A 14621-nucleotide genomic window follows, 5' to 3' on the forward strand; every position below is an offset into this window, starting at 1 on the left:
TGCGTGGTTGTATAAGAAACCCAAGGAAATGGTGTAAGCTATAAGCACAACAGTCTAATAGTCTAGTAGCACCCTAATAACTCACTAGCTAGCTAACACAGAATTTTCAGCAGCAGCAGCTGCTTAAGGCTACTGTTAACCAATTTTGACTTAGGAGATTTGGACTATAAAGGATACCTTCAAATGCCACTGTTGCTGCAATCTATCTTTCCTTTTCTCATTTTACTGCTTGGTTTATCTTCACCCTAACCAGTCTTCCATCATTTTTCTTGTTCCATCGCTCATTCATTGTCTCATTTCATAAGAACCCTTTTACCAAGCAGAGATAAGAGAAGAGGGATGAGGAAATCAGAAGAGAAAAGAGAAGTAGAAGGCAGATGGGGGTTAATGCTCCTATCTTGTCAACTCTATCTTTGAAGTTGCTGCTCTATACAGCTTTATTTTTTTTATGAATGCTATCAGTGACATCAAAGTGGGCTAACTCTCCTGTGTGTGTCTGTGCATGTGTGCACCATGGCCCTTAGGAATAGGTAGCTTATATCGCAAAAAAGTAAACAGAGAGGGAGAAGCTGCCACAGTCAACTATAATCAGCTCTTTGCCTCTTTCTTCTCCTCTCTTTATCAGTCTTATTTCTCATTAACATGCTTTCTAATCATAGATACAGCCTCACTTTGACTTTCCTCCCTCCTCAGCACCAAAGTTAAAGCACTTCAACTTGACGCTTTAGAAATCGCAAATGCACAGGCACGCACATGTAAGAGAAATGGAGGCGGAGGAAAGAGCAAGAGTATGCTGTTGTGACCAAGAGAAGGAAAACATCAGGGAAGAGTAGGTGGAAGGATTGTAGGTGTGCATACATATATGCCTTCATCCCTGCATCCTTCCATTTCTGTTCATGTTTATTTCCCTCTTGGCCTAAGTTTTAAAAAAAAAAAAAAAAAAAAAAAAAAAAAAAGAAAGAAAGAAAGAAAGAAAGAAAGAAAGAAAAAAGACAAAAATCGCACAACTGAGGACACTTAGCATCTGTAACAAGCTTTAGAGCTTATCACCAATCCTTCAATTAAAAACACACGCACACACACAAACATTACAAATGTACACACAGATTTTTTTCAACTGCTGCACAGTTGTCATATCACTGGGAAAATTTAAAATGCTAATGGTAGTGGGATGCGAGACTGGGATGCTGGCAGGTTGGCTTCTGGCTAACTGACCAGCTGGCTGGCTGCTTGGGAGAGGAGCCGAGTGAAGCGTAGAAGGCCTATTCTGTCTAAAAACAGGATAATCTCCAGGAAAGAGAAAAGGCAGCAAGGAGATTAGGCACACACAGCAGTAATGCTAGGACATAAGTACACTTAGCTCATTTGCATGTAAAACAGTGGGGAGAGAGCTGTAACGAGGGAGGGATGGAGGGAGGAATGAAATGAAGAGAATGAGTGGGACAAAACTGTAAGAGAGTGTGTATGTTTGTGTGAGCATGCTTACATGTGTATGCATAAGCGTATGCTTCTGTTTGCGCATACAAGTGAGCTGTTGCAGTTGGCAGTGAGAACCAACGTGAGCACGCACAGATGTGTTTGAACCTGATAAGGCCTGATGAATAAACCGCATTTTGCGGCTGTTCCGTAACCATAAAGAGTATGAATAAGGGAACGATTGCTATTGACGAACTGAGAATACACATCGAGGCTTAGAGCCAAGCAAAGCCAACCTAATGCACCGCTGCTGTTGAGGGCTTAAGAGGTATAGTTTGGATTTAAACTTAAGCACTGGTAGACAAACACAACCTATAAACATCAAATCCGTCATTTGAAGATCACACCTGCTCATTGAAAAGCTAGAAAATATTTTGGTCCGAATATGGGATATGGGCGCCGTTTAGACAATTCTGTCTATGATTAGCATGACCACATTCAAGTCACTGCAAATGATGTGGTTTGATATCAAAATGTGTCCTCAGCATGGACTTGAAGGTTTGCAACAGAGTGTGAAGCACTTGGGATGAGAGTACCAAGCAGCAACAATATACACAGACCTTCACCTACTAAAGTGGTTGGTCCCCAAATGCTATGCAGGATGGATGGGCTCACCCTTTGAGCAAAACAATGGGCAAACAAACCCATCGTACCCTTTCACATTAAAAGGAGACAGAGTTATCCTTACACCGACTGGAAACACTGTTAGGGGAATAATATTTTGTCTAATTTGAAGATCCAGTGGGACTGTAGGGAATTACTAGAAAATGGACAGACTGGAGCTGTTTAGATTAGTGCACCTCACAGGTACTGCTGTATAAAGAGCCACAGTTATTCAATCATGTAACTATTTGCAGCAAAAAGGTTGAGAAAGAAGATATAATTAGAGAAATGGCTACATCCAGAAATGAAATGGATGAGGAAGAATAGAAGGAAAGTGTGGTGTGATATTTTTTCCCGTGCTCCATACACAGCATTAGTGACCCTTGCATTAACCCGCTTCTCTTTATGTGACCCCAGCCTGAGCACTGCACAATTAACAAGACCTGTAGTAGGCTACACAAGTGAAAACATACACACAGAGATATACCCATACTCAAAGATAAGTTAAAACATATTGCACACAAGCTTTTCAAAGCCAATACTAATTTAGCACAACTGCACAGGCGTACACAGGCATGCACAAACACTTTTATGTTTTCATTCAGTATGCCCATCCCTCATTTACTCATCTAACTGGCTTATTAGTACATTTTTAAACAGTCTTAGGAGACTGCAGCTCTGACACTCAATAACCCATAAACCATCATCTAAAACTCTGCCTAATTATAAATAATCATACATACAATTAAACACATACACTGAACAGCTCGAACATTTCTTGCCCTTGACCTAGAGAACAGGCAGCGGTGCAAAAGTAAATCATCTTCTATAACTACATTCTATTATAATACTCTGTGGATATAGACACCATGGGAGATCATAGTGAAGGTATCCATTCAGTTTTTCATCTTCTCACCTGAAATGATTTTCATGTCATGAGGCCTGTCAAATCTGAAGCAGTGATTACTTGCCAATTAGATTTAAAATTAGAAGAGACACTAAACTGCATCCCCCCAGCCTGTGTTCTCAAAAAGGACCGAAAGGCAAATTTAGAGTGACAATCATGTAATCACACAGTTGCCATTTTTTCTACCAGTCAAGCAATCAGACTGTTGTAAACAACTGTGCTGTAGGGGCAGGAGTCTGCTTAAGTCACTTCATTAGTATGGAAATATTTCTTCAACTTGCAATGACCTTGAGCCTGTATACTGTAACACAAACAAGTAACAAATGTTGTGAACTCTGTCTAGCAGAAGATGTAATGATCTAATCAACATGGCACCATCATTCTCTATGCCTCTTGGTCTTTTATTGCTGATATATTACATCTCTCATCCCTTTAACTGATTGGTCTACAACCCTGGTGAGGGCCCCAGGCATGCATGCAAACAGACACACACACACAGACACACACAGCATGCACTTTCTTGCTGATTTCTGGCTCATTAAAGTGAAAAGTGAACAGAGTAGACCCAAGTTAAAACTCAGCTAATACGTGCATGCATTGACACACATAAACACCTACAGAGGACACACACACACACACACACACACACACACACACCTACAGAGAAGGAAATTGATTTCGTCAGAACACAGGGAGATCAAAAGGCTTATTATAATTGGTCTGTAAATGTGGCTGAGCTCACCCACCCACTCTGTCGAGCACACCAGCATACAGGGACCCTTGTGCTGACAAACATACACGATAAACGTTTTTGCAATTTATAGAAAGTGAATGCGATACATAAAGGTGCAGTTATATGTGTAGGTGTGTTATGCAGCGATACACAGTGGATAGCATGACAATGGGCCTCCTTTGGGAGGGAGAATCTCCACCATAATGACAAATGAGGACGACATACCACAACAGTGCACAGAAACACAGCAGTCGAGACTGAGACAGAAGAGGTAAGGGTGTAAAGGCTGGAGAATTGGGATATGAAAATGATCCTCCTATTATGAGGATTAATAACTATATATGCTCCTGGCCCTTTTCTCTCCCGAATCAAATTAATCACCACCGCTCCCCCTAGTCCAGCCTTTCCCTCTGCTCAAGCTTCTTTTATTTCACCCACCACCTCCTTTCTGTCTCCCACTCTCTCTCTCTCATTCTTTCGCTAATTGGGCTATCTGAGGTGCCGACTTCAAAAGGCACCTGCTATCAAACACGCTGACTGCAAAAGTGGAAAAAAAGGACAGTTCAGGTTATATATACTGATACTAGATGAACAGTGTCTGAGCTCTGGTATGGTCACTGTCCACCTGTACTTTTCCAAAAAAAAGTATTGTTTAAAAAAAAAAAAAAAAGAAACATTTTTTCTGATCCTCCAATAGTATTAGTTTAAAAAACGAATTAAGAAAAGAAATAAAAACAAATTGAAATGCTTATCTTGGTTTTCTAAGTGAGAAACCATGCTTATGGGAAATGTGCCAAAAAGTCTCCTGCCAAAACTCCTTTATACTACACTAACAACTTTAAAGCCAAACATGGGTCATAGTCTGATCTTTGTACAAGCCTTTACACAAAAAATAGCTTTCTTCTTACACATATCTGGCAGTATAATAGCACTAGTTCTCCACTAATACATCAGTAGAATGTGGGTAGTTACTTATTAGTACAGGGAGTGCAGAATTATTAGGCAAATGAGTATTTTGTCCACATCATTCTCTTCATGCATGTTGTCTTACTCCAAGCTGTATAGGCTCGAAAGCCTACTACCAATTAAGCATATTAGGTGATGTGCATCTCTGTAATGAGAAGGGATGTGGTCTAATGACATCAACACCCTATATCAGGTGTGCATAATTATTAGGCAACTTCCTTTCCTTTTGCAAAATGGGTCAAAAGAAGGACTTGACAGGCTCAGAAAAGTCAAAAATAGTGAGATATCTTGCAGAGGGATGCAGCAGTCTCAAAATTGCAAAGCTTCTGAAGCGTGATCATCGAACAATCAAGCGTTTCATTCAAAATAGTCAACAGGGTCGCAAGAAGCGTGTGGAAAAACCAAGGCGCAAAATAACTGCCCATGAACTGAGAAAAGTCAAGCGTGCAGCTGCCAAGATGCCACTTGCCACCAGTTTGGACATATTTCAGAGCTGCAACATCACTGGAGTGCCCAAAAGCACAAGGTGTGCAATACTCAGAGACATGGCCAAGGTAAGAAAGGCTGAAAGACGACCACCACTGAACAAGACACACAAGCTGAAACGTCAAGACTGGGCCAAGAAATATCTCAAGACTGATTTTTCTAAGGTTTTATGGACTGATGAAATGAGAGTGAGTCTTGATGGGTCAGATGGATGGGCCTGTGGCTGGATTGGTAAAGGGCAGAGAGCTCCAGTCCGACTCAGACGCCAGCAAGGTGGAGGTGGAGTACTGGTTTGGGCTGGTATCATCAAAGATGAGCTTGTGGGGCCTTTTCAGGTTGAGGATGGAGTCAAGCTCAACTCCCAGTCCTACTGCCAGTTTCTGGAAGACACCTTCTTCAAGCAGTGGTACAGGAAGAAGTCTGCATCCTTCAAGAAAAACATGATTTTCATGCAGGACAATGCTCCATCACACGCGTCCAAGTACTCCACAGCGTGGCTGGCAAGAAAGGGTATAAAAGAAGAAAAACTAATGACATGGCCACCTTGTTCACCTGATCTGAACCCCATTGAGAACCTGTGGTCCATCATCAAATGTGAGATTTACAAGGAGGGAAAACAGTACACCTCTCTGAACAGTGGGAGGCTGTGGTTGCTGCTGCACGCAATGTTGATGGTGAACAGATCAAAACACTGACAGAATCCATGGATGGCAGGCTTTTGAGTGTCCTTGCAAAGAAAGGTGGCTATATTGGTCGCTGATTTGTTTTTGTTTTGTTTTTTGAATGTCAGAAATGTATATTCGTGAATGTGGAGATGTTATATTGGTTTCACTGGTAAAAATAAATAATTGAAATGGGTATATATTTGTTTTTTGTTAAGTTGTCTAATAATTATGCACAGTAATAGTCACCTGCACACACAGATATCCCCCTAAAATAGCTAAAACTAAAAACAAACTAAAAACTACTTCCAAAAACATTCAGCTTTGATATTAATGAGTTTTTTGGGTTCATTGAGAACATGGTTGTTGTTCAATAATAAAATTATTCCTCAAAAATACAACTTGCCTAATAATTCTGCACTCCCTGTACATTTTGGTCAGTATTCTAAATAAAGCTTACATTGTACAGCTTGACATTGATTTTTGTAACAGTGAAGTGTCTCGTACCAAGATCAGCCAAACTCCATAGTTACATGATAAAGTGCAGAATGCATTCTTAGTGAAACAAAGACACCAGTTACTTTAAATGTACCTCGAACCATAATATCAGGCACTGCAGCATCTCAAACACTTAAACTACCTTTAGCTGCAGATAAATTGTAACATAACTGATACTGCTGCAGCAAAATCCATTTAAAGTGGACAATTAAGATCACATCACCTGATCTAGACCACGGAGTTTTTGCTTATCTCTGAAATTTGTGCAGCATTGTGGCATATATTTAGTTAAATTCTGACATTCAGTATCTAAAGAGAAAGAAGACTGATAACAGTCCTAAGCTGATTTACTGAACTTCACCCTGTTTTCAATGCGAGTAAACAGATATATAGAGAACAAAAAGGGAAAACATCAAAAGTTAAATTACATTTCCATATTTCTGTCCAGACAAAACAATTTATAGGTGAGCTAAATCTGTTCTCATGCGTTATGGATGTTAAAAAAAAAAAAAAAAAAAAAAAAAAAAAAACCCTAGTTGCCATATTTTAAAGCATTAAATCTTAGGGTGAAGTCGTGTTGAGCTTAGGGTGTATGATAGGATTTTGGGTAAGGTTAGACAAGTAGCACTAATGCTTAAGCATAGAGTAAATCTCCAGGAAATAAATGCTAGTTTGTGTAATGTCCTCTAAAGTCATGGATACACAACTGTGTTAAAGAGCACGAGTGTGTGAAAGTATTGAATTTTGTCCATGAGAGCTGTGTGCAGCCAGTGGGCGTGTGTCCCACCATCAGCTCTCTGCTCTTCGAGCATGCAGCAGAGGTCAACACCTCTGACCCTGCCCTGAGCACACTACCCACCTCCCTGTGTTGTTTTTCCTGTGTGGGTGTCTGTGTGCTTGCAAAATCCAGCTGCTGGGCAGCTGATGGAGAAAAGGGTCAGAGAGGGTCAGCGGTGGCTCAGTGTAGTGTCAGTCAGTTTTTAGTGGCTAACGAGGAATGGGCGGCACAGGAGGAGGAAGGAGAGGCAGATGAGGAAGAGTGAATCTGCGGTCTCAGAGGTAAAGGGTAAGAAGGGTGAGGTCAAAAGGAATGTCGATCTTGAGGGGTGTATTTAAGCAAGCGAAAGAAGGACAAGGAGTGAAGATTATTTACATGACCACTAAGTTGGTTGTGTGATACTGATAGGCATGTGCTATATATGGAAAAGAAACAGCACAGAATAAATTGATTGAAAGGGCACACAAATTCCCAATTTATTGCCAATTAATGTTTTATTCACAACTATCAAAACACGCCCAGGAAATCAACAACTCCCCACCCCTCACCCACACAGGCAGACATACAGACAGGTGTGTGGCTATGTAAAGGCCACGGTGTCTTTATACACAGGACTCAGAAAAGGTTATTAGACATCATCCAGAACAGGCGGCTGTCTTGGCCAATAAGAAGAGGAGGCATGGGCGCATGGGCCAAAGTGAGTTGGGGAGGGGTCAAATTATGGAGTGACAGGCAGGCGTTAGAACTTGCCATACAGGTGACTGCAGATGGGACAGCTGCCAACGCTGACATTTAAGCCACATCATGAGCTAGCATCAGCCAAGCGTGCAAGGACGCTCCTGTTTATGTATATGATGTGAGCAAGCGCATGTGCGCGTGTGTGAGTATTTGACATGTGCTCAGACTGAATGTGAAGGTCAGATGGCCTTAAACACACAGCACATACTGTCTGGGAGTTCTGGGTGTCTTGGTTATGATTTGAATATGGAGGAGTTGGACCAGAAGGCTCTGTGACACTGGGACAAGGTGATAGGAGTGGACAGGTGTGTGTACACCCATGTGTCAGCGCTTTGTGCCAGGACAGCAGGTGGCAAGTCAAAGGACATCAGTGACCTTCTCCTTATTTCTCCCTTTGTTCATCTCCCTCTATGACTCCAAGTACCAATGCATCTCACCCAGTAGTGAGTCTCAACAAAACAAGTCACAGGCACGTTGGGGAGATGAACACATATACAGATAAACGTGTGATTGGTTTATTCATGAACTAATGTGAGATGCTGTTTTGACATGGCATTTATGAATAATATATGTGCAGTGTTTCCTCCAAGGAGAAAAAGAAAAGGTGAGAAGCACTGGACAAGATGTATGAAGAAAGGACTAAAAGAAAAATGGAAGTGTGCATCTGTTATTCTTACCTTTGGTGGCTGATGGAAGCAGAGCAGGAAGATCAAAATAGACATGAAGCCCATTAGATAGGGGGCAGATGTGGGAGGGGAGAGAAGCAAAGTAAGGCATTGTTCATTATTATGAAACACAATATGATAAAAGTGAGCAGTTAAAAAGACAAGTCACACACTTACTTTTTGTCTGCGAAGAAAACGTTAAGGTAAGTTTGGCAAAGAGTTCGTTATTTTCAAATTGGTCTTCTTTCGCCTTGATCCAGAAGCTATTTTCTGAGAGGTCCTCAGGTCCGATCTAAAAGAGGAAGGGGTCATATTTAAGGTGTGAAAGACAGAGAGCTACTAAATGAGTAACAAATTAGTTGTGTTAGATAATGACAGAAATTGGTCATCTATGCACCTTGTGAACAATGAGCAGATAAAGAAGCTCATTAGAAGAAAAGGAAGCGGCAGTAGTGTGAAAACAGAGGGAGAAGGGGAGAAAGGAAGAAAGACAAAGGGCAAGTAAGTACTCATTTTCGTTAATCGTCCCACACTGTCTTGACAACAAAGCATCTATAGCTTCAGAGCCTTGTGCACCAAAAATGCAAAGACTTCTACTTTTTCCCTCCTCCATTTGGTGCTTTCTCACAATTAACTGTGCATACATTTTCTTCACTTTCTAAACGCTCTTATTAAAAAAGAAAGAGAAAAAGGGAAATGAGAGCAAGTGAGAAAAAGTGGTAGTAAATTTACAGATATCAGGCCTTTCATTATGGACAAAGCCTCAAGGATGGGTATAGGACAGAAAAGACAGTAAGGAAGGGAAATGTGATATGGGGATGAGCTTAAGGAGCAAGAAAGAAAGCAAGAGAGCATGCAAAGAGGAGGATGAGACCAAGCCTGGAAAAAAAAGTTAATTTAAATTACAAAAGAATACTGTCCTTTCTAGCAGCAATTTAATTATCTTTCAGTGGTGCAGTTAAAAGAAGAAGGCTTATTAAAAAGCAATTTCTGTGACATCCTCGTCAAACACTCTCACCAGAGAGAAAGCGAGGGAGAGAGAGCGAGGAAGAGAGAGAGAAGCTAAATGCTGATGAAGTCTGTTGAAGCCATTAAACAGTAGCTTTAGGCTAAAGAAAGACAGAGGGCCGTTTTGATGTTTTAACCATCACAGATGAGAGGGAGGAGAAGAACATGAGGCACATAGTCATGAGATACACGTATGTATGAAAGTCACTTTAGGTCAAGATCCCGCTGTTTAAGCTCCACTTTTCATTTTTTGCACGCTGTGACATACAAACTGAATTATTTAGATTCCCTGCCCATTTTTACTCAAGCAGTTTGTGTGATAATGAGGAGCTGAATAACAGCATGTTATGTTAGCTGACAAGCAACACATTTTGAAAATTGGCATGATTTTTGGCATCAAGACAGAAGATGATGATCAAAAGCAAAGACAACTTCTTCAATTGTGCTTCATTTTTTGGGCCATATTCAAACATATGTGGAAGGAATTACCCACGCTTTAACTTGTATTTTGAGTCATCTTGGTTCATTTACAATGAAAAAAAAGTGTGAAAAAGCACCTGCATTGCCTTTTACTCAAAATTTGCAGTATGACATAGGTGATGGAAAATTAAAAATTAAAAACAGAGTTAACTGCTGTAAGACTGACCTTACTCCAGTTGGCTCTCTTCAACTGAACCTCAGGCTTGTACTCCTTCTTAGGCTTGAGCCCAAATGGCAGTGCTGGTGGTGCAGGGGCACCCCAGCCCCCCATGGCAAATGGTGGAGGTGGAGGCATCCCTGGACCTGGGGGTGGAGGAGGAATACCAGGACCTCCAGGTGGTGGTGGTCCTGGCATGCCAGGGAGGGGTGGAGGTGGTGGTGGGCCTGGCATGCCAGGGAGGGGTGGAGGTGGTGGGGGTCCTGGCATGCCAGGGAGGGGTGGAGGTGGTGGGGGTCCTGGCATGCCAGGTAAAGGAGGTGGAGGTGGAGGAATACCAGCATGACCCGGTAAAGGAGGACCCTGCGGGGCTTGGGGAACAGGTACGTTTGCATGGCCTGGTAGAGGTGGAGGTATACCTACATTTTGGCCTGGGAGTGGAGGAGGAGGTGGCGGAGGGGGAAATACAGGTGTTGGCACAGGAACGGTAACAGTGATCACCTTAGTTTTTGCCTCTTCCAAATCCTTAGACAGCTTTTCAATCTGAAGGGAAATAAGCAGATTTAACATAAATAATAATATAGGTTTTTACAACTATTTAATGCTGATATTACACTTTACCAGAGTAATGCCATTAACACATTATTACTATTTCGAAAAATAAAACAAATCATTGAAATATTTGTTTGCTTGCCTAATGAATATTGTTTGTTATTGACTGGGTCCTAGTCTCCTGTCTGTTTACATAAGTAGGCCCGTTGCAGAATGTTACGAGTATCCCTGATGACAAGTTCCTGGAATTTACATTAATTTTAATATTGACCATTTTCAGATTTGCAAGTTTTTCTTCCAATATAAAGACATGAAAACTGAAGAAAGGAAACAAAAATAGGGAATTATGATCAGAGCCTGGGTCTGATAAAGTTTCATGAGAGATGGAGACAAATGAGGCACATTCAGAAAACCATGGCAGGAGGGAATCAAGTCCACAGAAGAATTCAGAAGAAAAACTTTTAAAAAGGAAGACAAACTTCTGAATTATAAGTCAGCTGAAATAAATTTTTCATTTCAACATTGAAATACTGACTACAGTATTTACATCAGTGAGATGACAATTCTTGAGAAAACTGCCCAAGTCATTAAAGTTGGCAGCTAATAAGAGCAGATAATGGTTCTGATGGAAATCTATGGATTTAGTATCGGGGAGTTTATTTCCTTTATAGGTTCTTAGGTGTATCAAGTGTACATAATGTGTATGGGTATGTGAAAGAATGTCTGTATGCAGTGTAACAAATTGTCCATGTCACTCCCTTGGACTTTGAAAGGAAGACGGTAACAGACAAAGAGGCTCTGAGGCAGGATTTCTTAGTGAGGCAGCAGATGAAAAATTGGGCACAGCATCACACGAAGGCACAGTGAGAGATCTCTACATGTGAAGAAATCTTCGATGGGCAGTACCTCAAACACAGACAAAGTGAGCCATCTTAGTATGAGAAGCTTGTTTGATGCCTGGCTCGTGATGCTGTTAATGCTTTGGACAACTGTGTATGTGTGTTTGTGTGTGCATGTTTGGGCTTTTGTGTAGTGAGATGATGACTCTGCTGGCACCAGCCACACTGGATGAAGCTCATTTTGGAAGTTGTGTTGGTCTCTAACCGACAGATAAACACAGGCGCGCACACACAAACACAGGAACATCATCATGTGGTTACGAGCACACATGCACAGAGGCAGACTGTTCTGGGTCACTTGGTGTGTTTGTTAGTTTGGGTGTCACTCTGAGGCAGCGTCCAGCTGGTGTGGCAGCAGGACACTGACAGCCAAACAATCCTCATCTTTGCCTCCCTACTGTGTGTGTGTGTGTGTGTGTGTGTGTGTGTGTGTGTGTGTGTGTGTGTGTGTGTGTGTGTGTGTGTGTGTGTGTGTACACAGAAAAACACACACACACACACACACACACACACACACACACACACACACACACACACACAGCATGTTTATCTTGGACTTAAAAATTCTGTTTTGCCCATCGCCATCATTTCCCTTTCTTCTGCTTTCTTTTTTAAAGTTACTCTTTATAGTCTCATTCTCCTACTTTCCATGTTTTTCATTGAAATTCCTAATCTGTAAAGGATTTGGCTTACTTTTACAATATACTTTTAGTTCTTTCCCCTTTTTTTATGCCAATTGGCAAAATAATTCAAGGCCAGGGGGCTTCTGTGTTTGTGTAGGTGTGCATAGATGTTACAAAACTTTGTGGTGCTTAGACTTACAATACTGTGTTTCTCCAAGCCTTGAATATTTTACTTCATGCAGCTTTAACAGTCATTTTGTGTGTATGGCCTTCCAGCACATTAAAGCGCACTGATTCGATTATCTGACTCAGTCTTTATTTATCCTGTCCTTAAGTTTTGTTTGCTTTTACAAACAAACTGGCAAGAAACAGTGATGCTAACATTATATGAGGTGCTTGTGCCAGTCAACCTGTCACAAAGAAGTTTGACACTGGGTTCTACATGACTTTACTCCACTTTGCAGTGCATCAATTTTACATATGTGAATGTGAGAGGAGTTAATGCACTAAAATCCAAACATCTTATGCTTAAAAATCACCTCTATACAGATTGTGTGTATAGGTTTGTGTGTACCTGTGTTTTCAAGTTGCCTAGCTGTTCCTGTAGTCCCTGGTTTTCCTTTTCTCGCTCCTGCTTAGATGTGGCAAGCTGTTCCTTCTCTTGGCTCAGGTCCTGCAACTTCTGTTCATAGTCGCTCTCCAATTTCTTCAGCTCCACCTGCAACTCGTGGCGTGCTGTCAATTCTGCATCCAGCTAATACATATGTAAAGGGTCATAGTTAGAAACAGATTCCGTCTTAGTTATCCTAAAAAGCGCTGGATAAATGGCTTTACAATTTTTATGTAGTGGTCAATTTCAAGGTTCTTTATCTTCACTTTTTTTTCTCAATTTTCACTGAAGACAATTATTACAAAATTAATAGTTGCATACTTAAGCATAAACTCTAATGTGAATATTCTTTAGTATTCTCTGTTGTGCTTAACAGAAGAGAATACTTAACACTTATGTGGACCCACAAAAAGCATCCAACATAACAAGTTTTTATGCCCTGGATTTTGTGGCAAATGAAAAAGGCAGCAGTCTCCATATTTCAAAGACCCGTTGAAGACATTTCTTAGTCTAGAGCAGGGGTGTCAAACTCAAATACACAGTGGGCCAAAATTCAAAACTGGAACAAAGTCGCGGGCTAACGCTAATATTTATTGAAAAAAAAAAAAATCTTCCTCTAGATATAAGAATGAATCTTTTCTTATGGACTCAAACAAGTTTTGCTGAAAAACTGAATATGGAACAAGCAAAGCTTAATACTAAACAATATATATATTAACTGTATAATACCAGTAGACCAGCTCTAATAGTAATTTGGTATGGCTTCGCGGGCCAAATGTAATTAGGCTGCGGGCCAAATTTGGCCCGCGGGCCAGTTTGACACCTATGGTCTAGAGCCTTCAGTTTCATTGTATAATTTACACTGCAAATTAGTGTCAATTACTGAGTTAGGATGCTTGAGTGCATTTGTATGAACTCACTTATATTTCAAACCATTCACCTCCATGGGGGAGAACTAAAAACTACTTGCATTAAGAAAAAAAAAAATCTCCCATGTATAAATTTGCACAGATTTTACAGTCAGGACACTTGACAAACAAGATAAGAGTATTTAAAGAGATGAACACATGAACACACAGACACACATGGCTGTTTAATTTGCAGACAGCAGATCCGTTACTCCCGCTGTCATCCTTTTTCCTAATTCCTGCCAAAGAGACTGCCTGCAATTACCCCATCATGCACAACTAGAACTGTGGTGTGTGTGTGGTCAATGAAAATGAATCCAATGTTGTAGAAGTAATGGATGCTTTTGTGGATGTTGCACATTCAATTGATATGATCCCGTGTGAGACTGCACGTCTTTATGTGTGCATGAATGAAGGCTAGTTTGAGCTCTCTCTTTGCAATTATGCTGTCACTGAGACAGAAACATCAGGGTAGCAGCACACCACTATCAAGGCATTTACCCCTCTTGTGTGAATGCATGTGTGCTGTGTATGTTTTCTGCTTGCCTGTAAGAATACTTATCTGTCAGGTGGCTGTTAGACATATGTATGCTTATTTTCTTAGTCACTTTTTGCACCCCCACCACCCACCTTTTTTTTTTTCTTTAAACATTTGTCAGCCCCTGTCAGACAGTGCACAGAATTTCATTTCAATCCCATTGTGTTTGCATGTGTAAGGGGAAATGTTAACTTTGACAATGTGTGATTTTCTTTTCTGTCTAATATGACTGTAATCGCTTGCAGGCCTCTGGGTTGATGTGTTAGTGTGTATGTGTGTGTACACGTGTGTAAGGTATTCCCATCTATCTATGTGTATAAATCTCTTTTTATTT

General features: G+C 40.9%; 1 protein-coding gene across 1 annotated transcript in view; it reads right to left on the reverse strand.

The window, feature by feature from the left end:
• The window catches only part of diaph1 (diaphanous related formin 1), a 101041-nt gene that overhangs the window by 44707 nt on the left and 41713 nt on the right, over nt 1–14621 (reverse strand). The window contains exons 15-18 of the mRNA XM_080901205.1: nt 12806–12985; nt 10167–10700; nt 8690–8804; nt 8525–8533 (exon numbers count right to left, since the gene is read on the reverse strand). Of these exons, the coding sequence (XP_080757331.1) occupies nt 8525–8533; nt 8690–8804; nt 10167–10700; nt 12806–12985 (838 nt within the window). The remainder of the gene's footprint in view (nt 1–8524; nt 8534–8689; nt 8805–10166; nt 10701–12805; nt 12986–14621) is intronic.

The sequence above is a fragment of the Rhamphochromis sp. 'chilingali' genome (assembly GCF_963969265.1).
Source record: "Rhamphochromis sp. 'chilingali' genome assembly, chromosome: 13".
Classification (NCBI taxonomy): domain Eukaryota; kingdom Metazoa; phylum Chordata; class Actinopteri; order Cichliformes; family Cichlidae; genus Rhamphochromis; species Rhamphochromis sp. 'chilingali'.